The sequence below is a fragment of the Hyperolius riggenbachi genome, chromosome 5, assembly GCF_040937935.1.
Source record: "Hyperolius riggenbachi isolate aHypRig1 chromosome 5, aHypRig1.pri, whole genome shotgun sequence".
Classification (NCBI taxonomy): Eukaryota; Metazoa; Chordata; class Amphibia; order Anura; family Hyperoliidae; genus Hyperolius; species Hyperolius riggenbachi.
In genome coordinates, this window is record NC_090650.1 from 427442436 (window position 1) to 427463838 (window position 21403).

At 43.0% G+C, this 21403-nt stretch overlaps 1 protein-coding gene across 6 annotated transcripts in view; it reads left to right on the top strand.

The window, feature by feature from the left end:
* The window catches only part of LOC137517893 (KH domain-containing, RNA-binding, signal transduction-associated protein 3-like), a 221813-nt gene that overhangs the window by 117357 nt on the left and 83053 nt on the right, over positions 1-21403 (top strand). For all 6 annotated transcript variants that reach the window (XR_011020710.1, XM_068234966.1, XM_068234968.1 and 3 more), the window contains 3 exons: positions 356-480; positions 2144-2260; positions 5375-5521. Coding sequence is in view for 5 of the 6 variants with exons in the window: in XM_068234966.1 (XP_068091067.1) it covers positions 356-480; positions 2144-2260; positions 5375-5521 (389 nt within the window). In the remaining variant the exon portion in view is untranslated. The remainder of the gene's footprint in view (positions 1-355; positions 481-2143; positions 2261-5374; positions 5522-21403) is intronic.

The following is a 21403-nucleotide window of genomic DNA, read 5'->3' on the forward strand; positions in this document are numbered from 1 at the left end:
TCTGTCAGTTTTCAGTATTCCTGGTGTGCACACCATGTATGTCTGTGTCTGTTTTATCACAAAAGCTAATGCAATTGAAAAATTATATTCGAGAAAATATGTGCAGCATATTTTGGTGGAAGCGGCCCCATCCAAAGTTTTGCAGGGGTGTCCAGTGATTTCTAGTTATGCCTATGGATGCAACTTCTTATCAGATTACCCGTCAATCTGATGGAAAATTGTATCGTGTGTACAAGTCTTTAGAGATGATTTGGGACTTATTTGGCATACTTGATTTATCTTACATAGGCACTTATGCTCATCATGCACCCCGCTGTACACAACTTTCAAATCTTCTTTTAATTTTTTTTTTCAGAGATTGAAAAAATTCAGAAGGGAGAAGATGCAGACAGCACTGAAGACCAGTATATTGATGTAGTGATAAATAAGAACATGAAATTGGCCCAGAAAGTCCTAATTCCTATTAAGCAGTTTCCAAAAGTAAGTGGTGCATCCAGTTTAGAAAGGGTCCTTTCACATTGTGCACCTTGTGCTGTGACACTATCGCAATGCTAGTGAAAATCTGTGCTGGCCATTAGATATGCAGAGCAACTTTACAGTGAAGCATAAAGTACAATGATCGTATGCTTCACCGTCACTAATTGTGCACGTTGTTACGATGTATTACTCTATCGGAACCCACCTCACCATACTCAATGTGAAAACACCACCTCGCTGTGATGAAATGATATTGTACGTTGTGTCCAGAATGCAACAGGCACAGCATGAATGGACCCTAACACATATATCTGTTGTTCCTTAAAGGATTGCACGTTGTATTTATTTGTTTTTCATCTGCTCAGTACTTCCCTTTAGGATTGTTTTTAGCACTTTAAAAATTGAAGAATGTCACTAATTCTAATGGGGTAGAGTAAGTGTTTTTTTAAACACCCAGTGATAATAGTAATCTGCTAATTATGATAATGTGAAATTTTTACAATTATGGTCATATGTAAATATGATTTGGACATTTTAATTGATTTTTCTGTCATCTTTTTGTAATTTTGCTTAATTTCGGTGTAATTTCACAGTAAACACAAAGCCCCCCTCAAATCCCAAAATTTCGTATCACAATTTTGCCTAGTAATTGCGAATTATGATGCAAAATTATAATTTTGCTAAATTTGTGCTCATCACTACAAACACTTCATTCACCTTTTTGACCTAGATCAATGGTCACAATAGACATACAAGATCAATCGAAGAACATGGAGGTTCTTCTCTTGGTTGAACAGCTACTTGCCAACCAACGTTTGGTTCGGTCAAAAAGGCTTACAGAAAAATCAACAATCTCTTTGCTGATTGCTTCGTATTTACAAAGTCTTCATTCCCCCCGCTCTCCCCTAGACTCATTTACGAGTGTTATGCCTCTATCAAATAATTTTCTTTAGTTCTTATTAACCTCCCTGGCAGTACCCAGTTTCAGATGTTGCGTCCACTGGAGGATTTTTTTTAAATAAAATTTGATTTAAATGCTTAAGCTAGCATTTTGCTAGCTAGATATGGCCCCCAAGTCCCCCGGCACCGCTCTGATGCCCCGATCGCCACGGCAATATTTACCTATCTGCGATCCCGCGAGAGCCGCAGCTTCACCATTTAGCTTCAGTCATCGATGTCATGCGCAGACCCGATCCTCCCCATAACGAAGCCTGGAGCCTGGATCCCTGGGAGATACGTATAACGGCGGCGATCGGGGTTGATCGGGGGAGAGCGGAGGGACTTGGGGGGCATGGTTAGCTAATTTCTAGCTTAAGCATATAAATCAAATTTTATTAAAAAAAATAATCTGGGGGCCATGTGATCCTCTCCGGCGGCTAGCTCGAACGTAGGTTGGACTTACCGCCAAGGAGGTTAAAAGTGAGTGAAGAAGCATATATAGAGCATGTAGGCATGGCACACACTATTGGTACCAAGAACTGAGGGCACTTCTTTGTAGCATTTCTAGTGTTCTCCAGTTAAACTCCTCAACTCTCCCCAAGTAGAAGAAACCGGGAAATGGTCAATACTATTAAAGAAGCATCGATGTTATGTAATTATTTATTTTGTTTTAACAGCTGTCTGCAACCTTAAGTTAATTTTTGTTTTTCTCTTTGTTACTGTGCAGTTTAACTTTGTCGGTAAACTCCTGGGCCCACGTGGTAATTCCCTGAAAAGGTTACAAGAAGACACTTTGACGAAGATGTCCATTCTAGGAAAGGGTTCCATGAGGGATAAAGCCAAGGTAATTACCCCTATTATTCAAAATAACTGACCCCGGTTGTTTCAGATCACCAGACATTCCAGGAGAGGGAAAGTCTATTTTTCCATTAAATAAAGACATCTGCATTTTACTAATAGTGGTATTTATGTTGCTTTACTATGGTCAAACAAAACATGTGGTAGTTTCAGATGGAAATGTTGGGGTTGAACTTGATGATGAGCATATGGGCCTGATCCACCTACTGCTGGTAATATTGTCATGTACCCATGCACCATGGGTCGTGTTTATTGCACAATGGCTGGTACTCTGCTGCTGTTAGTACTAGCAATATTGTCATGTGCTGCCTGCGCAAAACAATATTTCCAGCAGCATGTGAATTGAGTCCTATGCTACTCTGAGGTTGAAAATAAAATGTTGACTGGCTGGCACTACAGCTTATTGCATGGCAATTAAAAAATAAATTTACTCTTTAGTGGAGGGAGCAGGAAAAACATATCCCCTTCTATTCTAGAGCTCCCTCCCCACCCTTGGTTGGCAAGTAGTGATGCTCAGGGCCGGTTCTAGCTCCATTGAGGCCTCGGGGCAAAAGTACCTCGGGGGCCCTCCTAAACACCAACCACTACCACCCCACCACTGTGTTGCCGTAGGTAGTTCCACCCCCCCCCCCCCAGTATTGGTAGCAAGCCTGAAGTCCCCCCACCCCTGTCAATTTGAGGGTTAATTCAGGTTTAGGTCCAAACCACCCCCCACCCCCATCACTTTAAGGGATCTGTAAGGCAGGCTTGAAGTCCAAACAACCCCCCCCCATTTACATGGATGGTAGCCAGGGTCGAGAACATTCCTACCCACCCCCCACTAAAGCGGAGAGAAAGTCAGCTAAGCCTGACAGCCCTGACTCACCAGAACAGAGTCAGGCAGCAGGCACATCCAATTCCCCCATGGTCTGGTCCAGCCAACAACGTCAAGCGCTTCTTCTCCTTGCAGGCATGGACGCACTGATGTGACATCCATACCTTAGTCACATGGGGGAAGCTACGGCTGGACGCATGTATGTGACACACGCAGACAGCCAGATAACCATGGAGACCAGGACGATGTGGCCAACACCTCCAGGAGGAGGAATCAGGTGTGTATGTAGCGTCGGATCCTCCCCGACTCGCGTCATTCCCCTCCACACACACCGGTATACAGCCCAGGGCTAGACCACACGCAGGCAAAGCATTCAGCAGCTTCCACGGGCTGGGGGATACACCATCTTTGGCTGCTGTTGGCAAAGGGGGCCTGGGTCCCCCAGGGACTTTGGGGCCCCAGGGCAATTGCCCCCTTTGCCTTACTTATAGTGCCGGCCCTGGTGATGCTCATGCCTAGAATTCATGGAGAAGCATGTGATTTGATTAAACAGCTAATAGATTTGCAAAGCTCTGATTTGCTGTGATCACATCCTGCTTTAGCAATGACCATGACTAGCAAATCAGAGACTTACATATATATCTATCACCTGACCAAACTGATCACATGCTTCTCCATAAGGTATCCGAGACATGACCATCACTATTGGCATGGGGTTTCTTTGAGGAAATTTCTGTGTCTGGTTGGGAGCCCCATGAGTGTAGTTCAGTTAGATTTGTTCTTGTTAGATATGAAAATTGCTTATGTACAGCTAACGTACTGCCCAGTTACTATATCCATGCAATAATGCATTAACCGTTTCTCTTAGAAAATAATATGGAGAAACCAGTGCTAACAAGAGTGCATACACTACTTACTTGGACCAAGCAAGGCCATCTTCCACCTTATACATGTGATTTCATCATGACCCGAGTGTGATAGAATATATACATGCAACAACTTTTATATTTAAAGGAATACTGTAGGGGGGTCAGGGAAAAATGATTTGAACTTACCCGGAGCTTCTAATGGTCCCCCGCAGACATCCTGTACCCGCGCAGCCACTTACCAATGCTCCGGGCCCCGCCTCTGGTTCACTTCTGGAATTTCAGACTTTAAAGTCTGAAAACCACTGCGCCTGCATTGCTGTGTCCTTGCTCCCCCTGAAGTCACCAGGAGCGTACTGTGCAGGCCCAGTACGGTCTACACCTGTGCTGTACGCTCCTGGTGACATCAGCGGGAGCGAGGACACGGCAACGCAGGGTTGTGGTTTTCAGACTTTAAAGCCTGAAATTCCAGGAGTGAACCAGAGGCAGGACCGGAGCATCAGTGAGTGGCTGCTGCGGCACAGGATGTCTGCTGGAGATCATTAGAAGCCCCGGGTAAGTTCAACTCATTTTCCCCCGACTCCCTACAGAATTCCTTTAAATTGAGTGTATGCAAAATGGTCACATGCTGATACTGTACATCTTGTTAATCTGCATGTTCAGTGTTATGCGCTGTTGTGTCAGTGTAGTCTATTGTAGTTTACTAGTTGCTTCTAGGGATGAGAGTACCGATCTTGCAGAGCTCTGACTTTTGCAATAAAGTTAAGAGGCAGAATTCACACAAATTCACGCTATGCGGACATGTGCGTTTGAAACTTTATGCAAATCTTTATTTTGCATAAATCCTGACAAATGTTTTCTGATCATGTTTAAGGTACATGAATAAGAAAATTTGATGCAAAAATGTGAACGTTTGGGCCCAATGAGGCAGGGCTGTATTCTGCTGAGTATTGGCTAATGAGGGATTCTTCCACAGTGATGTCTTGTTGCTAAGCATCATAACTGTAAGACTCCTCAACCAGGCCCATTTAATGCTAGGTACATACCATACAATTTTCCAGCAGACTTGCCTGCCAGATCAATTATTTCCAACAGGTCCAATTTGAATTTAATTCAATTTTTCAATCGCTTTTTAAATCATTTTTCTATCGTTTTTTAATTGATTTTCATTGAATTAAACGAAAATCAATCGAAAAAAACGATAAAAAAAAACAGAAAATTTAAAAAATCGATTGAAATTCAGATCGGACATGTTGGAAATGATCGATCTGGCAAGTAAATCTGCCAGAAAATTGTATGGTGTGTACCAAGCATAAGAGCTCTCATTGGTTGCATTGATCCCCTGGTGATTAGAAGTTAACAAAGGAAGCTTGGTTTTCTCACGGATAGTAAGATAACACACTCTGCTTTACTATTGCAGGAAGAAGAGCTCAGAAAAAGTGGAGAGGCAAAATATTTCCACCTTAATGATGACCTTCATGTGCTCATTGAGGTCTTTGCACCCCCTGCAGAAGCTTACGCCAGGATGGGACATGCTTTGGAAGAAATTAAGAAGTTTCTCATTCCTGTAAGTGTTTCAGTTGTAATTATTTTTCATAGGTAATGCGTTTACGCCAGTGAGGGAATAGCAGTCTCTGAAACCAAGAAACTGGACTAAGACTACAGCAAAAAAACCTATTCATTGGGATAGGCCAGCCAGAAGTGCACCATCACCTAATCTATAGTGATGACCGTAATCAGCAAAATTACAATTTCACAGCATTTTCACAATTACGCCTATACGTAATTACAATTTGCAAACTAAATTGACTTCATAGGCCTCAATTCACGGAGCTTTATCAAACACTTTATCAAACGTTTGATAATTTTCCTCATGGGTAAAATCTAATTTTTAGTTCATTAAGGTGTTATAGATTTATTGATGATTTCATTGATAAAACATTTGATAAATCTATAACAACACATTTGCTATGGCCTATGGGAACACAAAAAAAAAAAACGTCATAGCAAGCTCAGTACTATGCAATGTTCATGTGATTTCCCCATGTGGTGTGAAGCTCCGCCCCTCATCTCCCTAAAATCGCAAATGTGATTAACATAATGATGATAACATGAAAAATCATGATGCAACACATAAGTAATTGCATTTTTGAACCACTGCATTTGCTACAAACGGCTTAAGAACGACACCAAACTAAACAAAACTAATTGAATTCTGAATGTGAACTTTTTTGTGATTAAGAGATCTATTTTGATTTTTTTTTTTTGATTTTTTTTTTTTGCATTCCTCTTCTATATCTTTTTCTTTCATTGTTTTCAGGGCTTGTTTCCACTGTTGCGACGCGATTTCGCCGGCATTCCGACGCTTGTAAAAACGCATGCGGATGCGTTTCCACATGCGTTTTTACCCGCGATTTCGCGTGCGATTTCGCATGGCAGGGTGCCATGCGAAATTAACCATGACACTGCCAGGGCAAAATAAAATTGAAAAAGGTGCGAAATCGCACGCGAAATCGCGGGTAAAAACGCATGTAACAAACGCATGCGTTTTTACTATTAAATACATTAGCGGCGATTCGCATGCATTCCACTCACAGGCGAATTCGTTGGCTCTTTTGTGCGTTTTTTTACCGCTGAAAAAAATGCACCTCAACAACGCTACAGTGGAAACAGGCCCATCCACTTGCATTACATGTGCGAATCCGCATGCATTGGACGCATGCGGATTCGCGATAGTGGGAACGAGCCCTCACTTCCTTCCCCAAACCTCCACCCATCTTCCTTTTTTTTGTCTATTTCACTTCTTTCTCTCCTCTCCCATTCCCTTTTCCTCTTCTTTTATTTTTATTACCTTCTATTTCCTCCTCTCCCTCTCTCCTCTTTCACCTACCTTTGACCTTCTTTACCACATTTGCTTTCTTCTCTCCGCCCCTTCCTGCTTGCACTCCTCCCCCCTCCCTATGGTGCTTATATCCATTCCCATTGTTTTTCTTCCCTTGCTTCTTCCCTTGCTTGTGGTCGCATTCTGTTTTTGGGCTATATAAAGTATTGTTTTGTATTTTTGATTACGTTAGCTGATATATGATTCAAGTGGTTTACTTCATTTGCGTAAAATGTTGTTTTATATGATACACATATAGCTGCTCACCCTATTCATAACACCGCTTAATGTTCATTGTGTTTCTTAATGGCACATGGTTCTTTAGGCGATCAAATTATTTGGAGCATGTTTATGACCGGCTTACGCCCATATTCAGTAGGCCTCCTCCCTGATGGACATTATTGGTATGAGTAAGCAGGCTATTTACATGTAGAATGTGATGTTTGTTCCTTCCATCACTGTAATTGATGTAATAAAGCCTCTGGAATACAAGATTCTCATTCAACGCTGTCATCCTTTTTAACTTAATGTGCTTGGTGTGCTATTTATAGCGAGCTGGATGCACTTCTTGCTAAGGGCCTCCTGTTTTTGGTTTGCATTGCTGGTATGGGCATTGCAGTCAAAGCCCAGCGCTAAGGCGGGAGGTGTCATGACAACGAGCCTGCTTGTGTTTATGGCAGCGTTGCAGTGCAAGTGTGACTTTCTTTTATCTGGTTTTGAAGTAAGATTAGAAGAATAAGCATAAATGAAAAAAGTTGCAGTAGTGAGCCTTATACCAAGATGGATTAGATTAAAGAGAAAACGTTGCCAAGAATTGAACTTCATCCCAATCAGTAGCTGATACCCCCTTCCCCATGACAAATCTATTCCTTTTCTCAAACGGATCATCAGGATGCTCTGTATGGCTGACTTTGAGGTGAAACCCCTCCCACAGTGTGATGTCAGCACCTAGCTACTGACATCACATTGTGGGAGCCTTGTTGCATTGTGGGAAATAACAGATGTTTCCAACCGACTAAAAAATGTAAGCAGCAGCTCCTTCCAGTGACATCACCTGCCAACAGTAAAAATGTCACCATGTGATAAATGTCAGAATGTAAATCAGGGAGAGGATAGATTATACAATGGGCAAACAATGAGTAAATCATTTATACATAATTATTGTAAAAAAAACCCACTTTTTTATTACATTATTTTCACTGGAGTTCCTCTTTAACTCTAATGGCTGTAACTTGACATTTTCTTGCTTCTATTTTGCTCATTTCCTCCAAAATGCTGTACTCACTCTCGGTGCCTGTTAACAGCGCATAAATCGACCTGAGGAAGTGGCTTACGCCATGCAACGCGTTGTAGAAATAAAATGCCCAATAAAAGTTTTGTATTCTTCTGAACTACATTTCAGTAGAAGACTACTTATTTAAGGTCTACATATTTGAGGTAGAATAAGTATATAATTTGGATAATTTGTTTATTTTGGTTTTACTCAATGTTTACAGTTCTTGCAATACATCTGTGGCTTTTTTTAAATTAATGGTATAGCTTTGTTCTGCAAAGTACTTTGTACTGCAATTATCAAAGCCATGACATCTGCAGTGACTGTCTGGTACAGCCCAGCTCATGCTCCGTACGAAAGAAGGTGAAATGAGTCTGTTGTAACTAAAACTTCCAGGCACAGGAACAGCTTCTTCCCTCAGGCAGTAGCCCTGCTTAATGCAAACCCAGGCAAATCCATCCAGCACAAAGTTTAATTTTGAAACGCGTACCTATTAAATGGCCGCCGGGAGATTTGGAGCATGGAAAAGCCGATAAACCCTAACTCCATAACCCTGCTCCTGCACAAGTCCCGGCAGCGTTAAGTACTATTCCTCCTCCAGGGCGCCATGGATAGTGGGGGAAAGATGTAATTCAGCTTCCAGCTATTGCTGGCAGATGAATTACAGTGTTTCTGTGGTAATTTAGGCTCCGTCTTTTGATAGCGCCCAAAATTACTCACTGAGTGCTGCTATAGCTGTAATTGCTATTACGGCCTATGGTGGCTGGTACTTGAAAGCATTACAGCACAGAACTGAAACTGGAACATGAATGCTCCTTATCCTGATTTCCACTATGTTAACTGTCATACTGCCCTTGATCTGTAATATCTATATTGTTCATGCTCAAATCCCATTGTCTGTGTCCGTTAAGCAACAGTTAAGTCAAACTCCTTAGGGCCCGTTTCCACTTGTGCGGTGGGAATTGCCGCGGTAAAAATTTGCATGCGGATGTGAATTTCGCATGTGGTTGTACGCAAATTTTCATGCAAATTTGCATGGATGACGATGTATGTGAATTTAACCACGGCAGTGCCTGTGTGCAGGGCAGGTTCAAGTAACAATTGGGCCCTAGGGAAAAATTAGCCTGGGGGCCCCCCCAACAGACATCCCCGACCAAAAAGTGCCATCAGAGGCCCTTTGTTGTAGCCAAATTTCCCTCCTGGGCCTCTGAGCTGGCTGCTGACCCTCCCCCAATCACCTCCCAACTTAACAGACTCTGTAGAGTCCGTGGGGAGCAACAGTTAAGATGGGTGGGGACAACTTGGGGGCCCCTACAGGCTCTGGGGCCGTGGGGCAATTGCCCATTTTTTCCTGTGGTAGCTCCGGCCCTGCCTGTGTTGTGTGCTTTTCCATTGATTCCATGCAAATTCGCATGCAAAGGTGAAAGGGAGTTACAGAGTGTAGGTAAAACTCTAGTAAAGTTCTGGAGTCTAACAAATGAATTATTTTAAGGATTGAAAGGTTAACGTTAGAGATCTCACCTTAACTTAAAGACAGAAGAGTTAACTTTAGGTTTGCCTGAGGTAAAATGTTTCCTGAATACTACATGCCTTATCACCATGGTGTTAACTCTAGAAACGTTATTAAAGACAGGAGATAAGCTTAGTGAATTGAGGCCAATGGCCTCAATTCACTAAGATCATGCTGGAGATAATAAGACAAGAGAAAAACGTACCACCACCACCACACAGTGAGAGAGTTATCTTATCTCTTCACTCCTTAAGTTACCTCCTCTCTAGTGAAGTTATCTCCTCTCTAGTTATTTTTACATGCAGTTAACTATCAGCCTGTCTAATTCTGTAGTACTCTAGAAACGTTATTAACCACTTGATGACCCACCCTTTACCCCCCCTTAAGGACCAGTGTGGTTTTTAGTGATCTGTGCTGGGTGGGCTCTACAGCCCCCAGCACAGATCAGGGTGCAGGCAGAGAGATCAGATTGCCCCCCTTTTTTCCTCCCTATGGGGATGATGTGCAGGGGGGGTCTGATCTCTTCTGCCTGCGTGTGGCTGGCGGGAGGGGCACCTCAAAGCCCCCCTCCGCGGCGAAATTCCCCCCTCCCTCTCCTACCTGCTCCCCCCCGGTGATCGAGGCTGCACAGGACGCTATCCGTCCTGTGCAGCCAGTGACAGGACGTCCCCTGTCACATGGCGGCGATCCCCGGCCGCTGATTGGCCGGGGATCGCCGATCTGCCTTACGGCGCTGCTGCGCAGCAGCGCCGTACAAATGTAAACAAAGCGGATTATTTCCGCTTGTGTTTACATTTAGCCTGCGAGCCGCCATCGGCGGCCCGCAGGCTATTCACGGAGCCCCCCGCCGTGATTTGACAGGAAGCAGCCGCTCGCGCGAGCGGCTGCTTCCTGATTAATCAGCCTGCAGCTGGCGACGCAGTACTGCGTCGCTGGTCCTGCAGCTGCCACTTTGCCGACGCACGGTATAAGCGTGCGGTCGGCAAATGGTTAAAGACAGAAGATAAGCTTAGTGAATGGAGACCATTGCCTGTATCATGGACCCCTTGTTTGTTTTCCTACTTTGTACAGTGCCACAGAAGATGTTAGCGTTTTATAAATAATAATAATAATCCACTTCCTCTTGCCTGCATGAATGGATGCACTGCTGAGGGAATGATTGCTATAATATACAAAATAATGAATAAGTTATCCATATACTCAAAATAAATTTTTAGAAAATGCTAAACTCCCAAAAACCCAAAATGTTATCAAATAAAAGACAAATAAAATAAAAGACAAAGATACAGGAACATGAATAATGGTCAGTCTTAAAGAGAACCCAAGGTGAACCTCAGGTCAAAAATAAATACTTACCTAAGAGTGAGGAAGTAGGGATGGTCAGAATTGCCAATTTCCACTTCCGCCATTGTCGATTACCACTAGTGTTGGGCGAACACCTGGATGTTCGGTTTCGCGAACGTTCGCCGAACATGGCCGCGATGTTCGGGTGTTCGCGCCGAACTCCGAACATAATGGAAGTCAATAGGGACCCGAACTTTCATGCTTTGTAAAGCTTCCTTACATGCTACATACCCCAAATTTGCAGGGTATGTGCACCTTGGGAGTGGGTACAAGAGGAAAAAAAATATTTGAAAAAGAGCTTATAGTTTTTGAGAAAATTGATTGTAAAGTTTCAAAGGAAAAACTCTCTTTTAAATGCGGAAAATGTCATTTTTCTTTGCACAGGTAGCATGCATTTTGCCGCCATGCAGTCATAAATGTGGCCAGTCTTGTTCCTCCTGCTCTGGTCTCCCGCGCTGACAGGGCTACGGCAAGATGGCGCCCGAAGCCCTGTACTAGTGACACAAATAGGTCTCCAGTACAGGGCTCCGGCAGCCATCTTGCCGTAGCCCTGCTCGCCTGCTGGTGTCGGAACAGACACCGGAAGAGGAGGCTGGAGCGGGGCTGCGGGCAATGAACTGGCACGGCGTCTATAGACGCCGCTGCCAGTTCATTGAGGAGAGAGTGGCCAGAGTCCCGAGGCCGGGACGTCCCGCTGCTGAAAGCGGGACGTTTCCCGGGACCTCATTAAGCCTGGGACAGCGGACCCCGAATCCGGGACGTGTCCCGGGCAATCCGGGACGTCTGGTCACTCTAACCTACAGGCCCCCTATACATACCTACCTACCTAAAGGCACCTATACCTACCTACCTACCGGACACTATACCTACCTACCTACAGGCAACTATACCTACCTACAGGCCACTATACCTACCTATCTACCTACCTACCACTATCCTTACCTACCTACAGGCTGCTATACCTACCTGCCTACCTACAGGCCGCTATACCCACCTACCTAAAGGCCCCCTATACCTACCTAAAGGCCCCCTATACGTACGTACCTACCTACCTAAAGGCCCCTATATCTACCTACCTAAAGGCCCCTATACCTACCTACCTACCTACAGGCCACTATACCTACCTACAGGCCTCAATACCTACCTACCTACAGGCCCCCTATACGTACCTACCTAGCTAAAGGCACCTATACCTGCCTACCTACATACTTACCTATACTTAAGGCCCTATACCCTGCTACCTATACTGAAGGTCCCTTTACCTACCTACCTACATACCTACCTATACTTAAGGCCCTATACCCTGCTACCTATACTGAAGGTCCCTTTACCTACCTACCTACCTACCTACCTACACTGAAGGCACATGTACCTTACTACCTATACTGAAGGCCCCTATACCTAGCTACCTACCTATACTGAAGGCACATATACCCTGCTACCTATACTGAAGGCCCCTATACCTTGCTACCGATACTGAAGGCACATGTACCTTGCTACCGATACTGAAGGCCCATATACCCTGCTACCTATACTGAAGGCCCATATACCCTGCTACCTATACTGAAGGCCCATATACCCTGCTACCTATACTGAAGGCCCATATACCCTGCTACCTATACTGAAGGCCCATATACCCTGCTACCTATACTGAAGGCCCATATACCCTGCTACCTATACTGAAGGCCCATATACCCTGCTACCTATACTGAAGGCCCATATACCCTGCTACCTATACTGAAGGCCCATAAACCCTGCTACCTATACTGAAGGCCCCTATACCTTGCTACCTATACTGAAAGCTACCAATATTGAAGGCACCCATACCTAGCTAGCTATACTGAAGGCACCTTTACCTCGCTACCTATGCCTGGGTACCTATACTGCGGGCAACTATACCATGGATCGCACAATTTTTATGTGCAGGATTCGTTAGATTCGGGATTCGAAAGGTTCGAGATATTCGAGAACCTTTTTAGATTCGGATCCGGATTCGGATTCGAAGAAATTGCGGATTCCTCCCATCCCTAGATTTTTGCATCTGAAAGCGATGCAATTTTTTCACAAGCTTTCAGACCCGAAAAATCATATCACTAGATAGATCTGCGGAAGCCCTGCAAATTACTCACCTCCCATGGACCCAGCTCGGGGTTACCACTGTGAGCTGCGGATTTCCGTCTCGAGCCTGACTCGGGATTACAGCTAAGGAGGTTAACCTCTAAAGTCGGCGACATACTGTATATTGGTAATGCGGATTTTCCACATTTTACATTATAGTCAATGGCCATCGATTTAGCGGTTGATAGCAAAGCCCCCGTAGATGCTAGAAACACCAAATTTTCAGGGTATGTTGTACAGAAGAGTGAGAAAAAGGAAAAACTTTCAAAAAGACCTTGTCGTTTTTGAGAAAATCAATGTAAAAGTCGGAGGAAATTTCCACAATTTCTTGCGAAAATTTCCATGATGTCCGCGAAAATCCCCCTACCACACTTGTATCACCCCATTACTGAATTCTGATGTGGAAATACAATTTCCAATCGGAAATGTGGAAATTGCATTTCCGCAGAATCCGAAAGAGCATCCCTATAAGGAAGCCTCTGGATCCTCCACATGCTTCCCACGCTGTCCTCTGCTGGTGCTCGCACATCGCAACCATGTTCCTCTCCATGCACAGGTGCGGTCATTGAAGAGTAGTGCAGTCATAAGCTTGCAACCCAACCAGAACTTGTTAGACTCCCTTGGGCCCACGTTTAGCAACAATGCTCATCATTACAAGAAGAGATACCCGATATAAACATGATAGGGCCGATATAAAATAACGGAAGCCCTTTAACCACTTATAGTTGCTAATCGCGGCAAAAACATTGAAGTCTATAGCGGCACCCTTTTTACACCTTTTCAACTGATACCGATATATCAGGAAATTATCCCCACTGTGGATGTCTCTTTGAAGACCCACTCTTGATGAAATTGTAATGAAATGCTTTTAAAGAACAAAGCTGCATAGCCATTCACTCCACCAAATGTCACAACTTGGATTAAACCGGCTCTATTAGAGTACTGAGGATTGAAGAACACACTCAATTAATTGGAGAAATAAAGTCAGGGAAGCTGAAATAAGACCCAAATTGTGAAAGATCAAATAACATCCAGCTTAGTTTGGTGGCACATGGGATGCGTGTTGTGTGCAGATTGCAGCAAGCATGCCGAATTGTTGACAGTACTTAGCAGTTCATTCTATACAGGAAAAAAAAAAAAAACTTAGTTGATTGTAGTTTGTTCACAATTGTACAGGAGTGTGGCTGTTTTTAATTAAAAAAATGAAATTTTTTGTTACTTCATAGGTCAGTCTGATGTTGTACTGACTAGGAATGGTCGGAATTCCAAATTTTATAAAATTCTGAAACTTTTGTTTGGAATTCAAAACAGATTCTGAATTTTGATGAATCCAAGTTTGCATTGTGTAATGGCAAATTGTTCTTGTTAATGTGTTTTTGCACTATCCAGAAGATTAACTATGGTTTGTGGGAAATTGTGAAAATGGTTTGCAATTTCACTTACGGTCAAATTTTTGCATTTTATCATATAATTTTCTCATTCAAGACTCTTGAGCATGCTCAGCAGCAATTTTTCATGAATAATGCAAACAGTTGTTTGTTAGGTTTAGATTGTGAGCTCCTCTGAGGACAGTCAGTGACTTGACTATGTACCCTGCAAAGTGCTGCAGCACAAAATGTCGAAGTTTTGAATCAGGATGATACCATTTATTGGCTAACTTAATTATTATTATTTAGTATTTCTATAGCACCGACATCTAATGCAGCGCTGTACAGAGTATATTGTCTTGTCATTAACTGTCCCTCGGAGGAGCTCACAATCTAGTTCCTACCATAGTCATATGTCCCTGTATGTATCGTTTAGTGTACGTATCATAGTATAGGGCCAATTTTTAGGGGGAAGCCAATTAAGTTATCTGTATGCTTTTGGGATGTGGGAGGAAACCAGAGTGCCTGGAAGAAACCCACACAGATACAGTGAGAACATACAAACTCCTTGCAGATATTGACCTGGTGTTTGAACCAGGGACCCAGCGCTGCAAGGCGAGAGCACTAACCACTACACCACCTTGCTTAAATACTCTACTACTCTACTCCACTACTCTCTCTCTACTGCTACTGTATAAATAAATACATAAAAATATGGCAGTACATTAGACTTTGCCTATGGCCTGGGTTTGAGTGTCAACTCCTCTGAGGACAGTCAGTGACATGACTATGTACTCTGCAAAGTGCTGCAGAAGATGTCAGTGCTATATAATTACATAATAATAATATGGTAGGACGTTAAGAGTATGAAAATTGTAGGGATTAGATTGTGAGCTCCTCTGAGGACAGTCAGTGACATGACTTTGTATTCTGTAAAGTGCTGCAGAACATGCCAATACTATATAAATACATAATATTAATATATTAGGACATTAGTCTATAACTATGGTAGGGATAGGTAGTGAGCTCCTCTGAGGACAGTCAGTGACATGACTATGTACTCTGTAAAGTGCTGCAGAAGATGTCAGCACATGTGAATAAAAAATAAATAGAAAAAAAAATAATGTTTGTACCAGATGCAATTTATTAGCACAAGTTGAGGATATATGGAATAAACCACTGACCTTGTAGATGGGTGTTGTGGTGATTCTTCAGCAGCTGGTAACGTTAAAAAAATCAATGTCTTGTGACTATATCCCCAGAATTCCAAAGTTTCATATAAAAGGGGACAAAGAAGCCTTAGAAGGTGCCTGCTGAATGGAGCCTAGATGCTTGTCTTTTGTGCTTGTATGTCCTTGAAATACTGGACAAATACACCAACCTCATTAACTTTTTTTTTTTAATGGTTGCAAGGACAGTTTTTGAACCATGCAAACCAAGTGACATAGTGACAATAGATGTCAGGATCTGTATGATGCAATAAAAAGAAAAAAGATTAATTGCGTGGTTAAAACGTAACTGAATTCTGCTATTCTCAACACCTGTCCAAAAATCCTTTCCAGTGAGGACACAATGAGGTGTATGTACCCTGGTATTGTTGGCTGTGCTTCAATTCAGCATTTTATTTTACGCAATGGAAAAGATTGAAGGCATAAATGTCTTCTACGCCCGTCTACCTTTAAATTAGAACTGCCGCGTCTGAAATGCCCATCAATCACTTTGATGCAAGCTACTCAATTTTCTGATATGCTTTGTTAACAAACGGCTATTTTTAGAGCTACCTTGTCCCTTATAAACAGTCAGTCTGACTCTCGAGTCCTGGCTGTAGGAAACGAGTGCACAGAAGATGTTTTAGGGATGTCCTAAAGAATAAGCACTTAGAAGATAATAGTCAAAAGTCTGTATGCAAAACTGACTCTGTAAGGGCGGGTGCACACCTAGAGCGCTTCTGAGCGCTTTTCAAGATGTTTGGCTAATATATTTGAATGGGATAGATCACCCCAGAGTGATGTGATTTTTTCCCAAATGCAAACGCGGGTCCTGCGGCATTTCTGAGGTGATTCAGCCTCAACGTTAAGTATATGAAAGTGGAAAATCGCTCTAAAAACCGATAACAGAGCGATTTTCCTAGCTTTTTTTTTTTTTTTTTACAAAAGCTTTACACTTGTAACTCTACTGTACAAAAAAATAAAAAATTTGCTACATCAAAATGCTCCAAAAATCTCTGGGCATACATAGAAAATTGCCTTGCACATGCCTAGAATCCCATTCTAAAAATGCTGAGCGCTTGCAATAACCCTAGCGGTTTTAGGTGTGCTCCAGCCCAAAATAATTATTTTTGGCCAGTGAAATCTATATATATAAAATCGGATGTATGTATGTATGTATGTATGTATGTGTGTGTGTGTGTGTGTGTGTGTGTGTGTGTGTGTGTGTGTGTATGTGTGTGTGTGTATGTGTGTGTGTATGTGTGTGTGTGTGTGTGTGTGTATGTGTGTGTGTGTGTGTGTGTGTGTGTGTGTGTGTGGTGTGTGTGTGTGTGTGTGTGTGTGTATGTGTGTGTGTGTGTGTGTGTGTGTGTGTGTGTGTGTGTGTGTGTGTGTGTGTGTGTGTGTGTGTGTGTATGTGTGTGTGTGTGTGTGTGTGTGTGTGTGTGTGTGTGTATGTGTGTGTGTATGTGTGTGTGTGTGTGTGTGTGTATGTGTGTGTGTGTATGTGTGTGTATGTGTGTATGTGTGTGTGTGTGTGTGTGTGTGTGTGTGTGTGTGTGTGTGTATGTGTGTGTGTGTATGTGTGTGTGTATGTGTGTGTGTGTGTGTGTGTGTGTGTGTGTGTGTGTGTGTACGTGCCGCGATCACGCGAAAACGGCTTGACCGATTTGAACTAAACTTGGTACACAGATTCCTTACTACCTGGGATGATATGTTCTGGGGTTCTCGCGGCCCCCCTGCACACCTGGGCGGAGCTACAAACAGCAAATCCGATTCCACCCATTCAAGTCAATGGAAAAATGTAAAAGGCTGCCATTCTCACAGTAATCAAGCCAGAGTCCCCACACTTTGCACAGTTGGTCACTTGGTGAGTGAGGTTACAAATCCAGGAAAAGTGGGCGGAGCATAAAACAGCCAATCAAATTTCAGCCGTTCATTTTAAATGGGAAAATGTAAACTGCAGCCATTCTTAGACTGTTAATCACAGAGTTCTCAAACTTGCTACAGTTGGTCACTGGGTGAATGAGATTAAGATTCAAGAAAGGGGGTGGAGCCTACAACAGCCAATCAAAATTCACCTATTGATTTTCAAGGGGAATATTTAAACTGCTGCTATTCTTACACTTTTAATGGCAGAGGCTTCAAACTTGCTACAGTCGGTCATTGGGTGACTGGGGTCAAAGTTCACTAAAGGGGCGGGGCCACATACAGCCAATCAGATTTCCTTGGTGGATAAACTGCTTCCATTCACACATTTTTGATGCCTTGAACCTGACAGCTCACAAACTTGGTCATTGAGTGACTGTGTGTCAAGGTTACAAAAAGTGGGCGGAGCCAAAACAACTTTTACTGGGAAAATATAAACGGCAGCCATTCTTACATCGTTAATGGCAGGGTTCTCAAACTTTGCACAGTTGGTCATTGGGTCACAGATTAATATTTTGGAAGGTGGGTGGAGCCTACAACAGCCAATAAAAATTCCCCTTTTGATTTTCAAAGGGAATATTTCATCTGCTACCATTCTCTTATACTGGTAAAAGCAGATGCCTCAAACCTGGTACAGTTGGTCACTGGGTGACTGGGGTCCAAATTCAGGAAGGGGGCGGAGCCACAAACAGCCAGATTTGTTTATTTTTCAATGGGAATATACAAAGTATTGATACCAAGGATCCCAAAGCTGGTAAACTTGATAATTGAGTGACTGTATGTCAAGGTTAGAAAAAGTGGCCGGTGCCAACAACATTTTTTACATTGCAGGGTTCCCAAACTTTACACAATTGGCCACTGGGTGACTGGGATGAATATTCAGAAATGTGGGTGGAGCCTACAACAGCCAATCAAAATGTACCTATTAATTTTCAATGGAAATATTCACATTGCTACCATTCCTACACTGTTAGTGGCAGAGGCCTCAAACCTGGTACAGTCAGTAATTAGGTGACTGGGATCCAAATTCACTAAAGGGGTGGAGCCACAAACAGCCAATCAGATTTGTTAGATTGATTTCAGCCATTCTGTTATTGCCAGGGTTCTCAAACATGACACAGTTGGCCACTGGGTGACTGTGACTAATATTCAGAAAAGTGGGTGGAGCCTACAGCAGTCAATCAAAATTCACCTTTTGATTTTCAAGGGGACTATTTACTTTGCTGCCATTCATGCACTCTTAATGGCAGAGGCCTAACATCTGCTACAGTCAGTCACTGGGAGACTGAAATTTAAATTCTGAAGGGAGCGGGCCAAAAACAGCCAATCAGATTTGTTTAATTTCAATGGTAAAATGCAACTTATTGATGCCAAAGACCCCAAAGCTCATAAACTTGGTCATTAAGTGACTGTATGTCAAAATTAGAAATAGTGGGCAGAGCCAAAAACAACTAACTTTTTACATGGGGAAATGTAAACTGCAGCTTTTCTTACACTGTTAATGGCAGGGTTCTCAAACTTCACACAGTTGGTCACTGGGTGACTAGGATTAATATTCGGAAAAGTAGGTGGAGCCTACAAGAGCCAATCAAAATTCACCTATTGATTTTCAAGGGGAATATTGAAACTGCAGACATTCTCACACTGTTAATAGCAGAGGCCTCAAACCTGCTACAGTCAGTCGTTAAGTGTTTGGGGTTCAAATTCAGTAAAGGGGTGGAGCCAAAAACAGCCAGATTTCTTTGCTGGATAAACTGCTTCCATTAGCACAATTTTGATGCCAGGAACCCAAAAGCTCACAAACTTGGTCATTGAGTAGTGACTGTGTGTCAAGGTTACAAAAAGTGGGTGGAGTTAAAAACAGATTTTTCTGGTAAATTGTAAACTGCAGCCCTTCTTCACTGTTAATGGCAGGGTTCTCAAACTTAGCATAGCTGGTTACTGGGTGAATGGGATTAATAATCAGAAAAGTGGGTGGAGCCTAAAAATGCCAATCAAAAATCACATGTCGCTTTTCAAGGAGAATATTAAAATTGCTGCCATTCTTGCACTGTTAATGGCACAAGCCTCAAACCTGGTACAGTTGGTCATTGGGTCACTGAGGTTCAAATTCAGAAAAGGGGACAGAGCCACAAACAGTGAATCAGATTTGTTTCATTTCATGGGGAAATACAAATTATTGATGCCAAGGACCTCAAAACTCACAAACTTGGGCATTGAGTAGTGACTTTGTGTCCAGGTTACAAAAAGTGGGCGGAGCCAAAAAACAAATTTCACTGGGAAAGTGTAAACTGCAGCCCTTCTTACACTGTTTATTTCAGGGTTCCCAATCTTTGCCCAGATGGTCACTGAGTGACTTAGATATTCAGGGAAGTGGGTGGAGCCTATAATAGCCAATCAAAATTCACCTGTTGATTTTCAAGTGGAATATTTAAATTGCTGCCATTTTTACACTGTTAATAGCAGATGCCTCTACAGTTGGTCATTGGGTGACTGGGGTTCAAATGCTGGAGAGGGGTGGAGCCACAAGCAGCCTATCTGATTTGTTTAATTTCTATGGGAATATACAAATTATTGATGCCAAGGACTCCAAAGCTCACAAACTTGGTCATTGAGTGTTTGTGTGTTAGGGTTAGAAAGTGGGCGGAGCCAACACCAGTCAAATACATACCCGGGCAACGCCGGGTCATCAGTGGGTGGAGACAAATACAAATTTCACTGGGAAAATGTACACTGCAGCCATTCTGTTAATGGCAGGGTTTTTAAACTTTGCACAGTTGGTCACTGGGTGACTGGGATTAATATTCAGAAAAGTGGGTGGAGCCTACAAAAGTGAATCAAACTTCACCTGTTACTTTTCAAGGGGAATATTTAATTGCTACCATTATTGAACTGTTAATGGCACAGGCCTCAAACCTGGTACAGTTGGTTATTGGGTGACTGGGGTTCATATTCAGAAAAGGGGGTGGGGCCACACACACTCAATCAGATTTGTTTCATTTCAATGCAGATTATTGATACCAAAGACCGCAAAGCTCACAAACTTGGTCATTGAGTAATTGTGTGTTAGGGTTAGAAAAAGTAGGCGGAGCCAACACCAGCCAAATACATACACGGGCAACGCCGGGCAATCAGCTAGTAAATAAATAAAAATAAACAAAAATAGCTTACATAAAATTGACTTATAGAATAAAATAGGGAGAAATTAGTCATTCCTTAAAATGGAACAGTCAAAAGCTTCAGATTCCCTAGAGTCAGGTTTATCTTGATGGAACCAATCATTACAATAAAACCAAACTTCGGATAGACAAAAGTATTGTGCAGATAAACTATACAAGCACAGATTGGCCATGGCTAACCATGGCTAGCAATTAGGTGTCCAATTAACTGCTTGCTTGTCCTCTGAAGGCTCAGCCCTAGAATTAGGTAGCGTTACGAACTTACCTCCAATGCCATGCCGAATTTGTGTCCTCCGTGAGCCTATCGGAGCAGCCAACTTCCGGGTTGGGCTGGCGCGATGTTTCCAGAAGCTGTGCACATGTCTCTGCGCGAACGGCTCAGACTGGCTTTAGGCGTATAGTGTGGCTCTTCCCTCTGCTTATATGCTAGACAGCGCCGTTAGCGGCCAATTATGGGTACTGCAAGCAAACTTCTTGCAGTACTTTTAACAACCATTGAGATGCTGAGTGTAACATCCTTACCTTGCAGCGGCAGGTCCCGCGGCGTCTCCGGCATGGTCCAGGCGAGCAGCGGGGCTTCTGCGCTGGCATCCTCCGGCAGTGTCCCCGGCTTCCCTGTGACAGTGAGTTCCGACGCGCG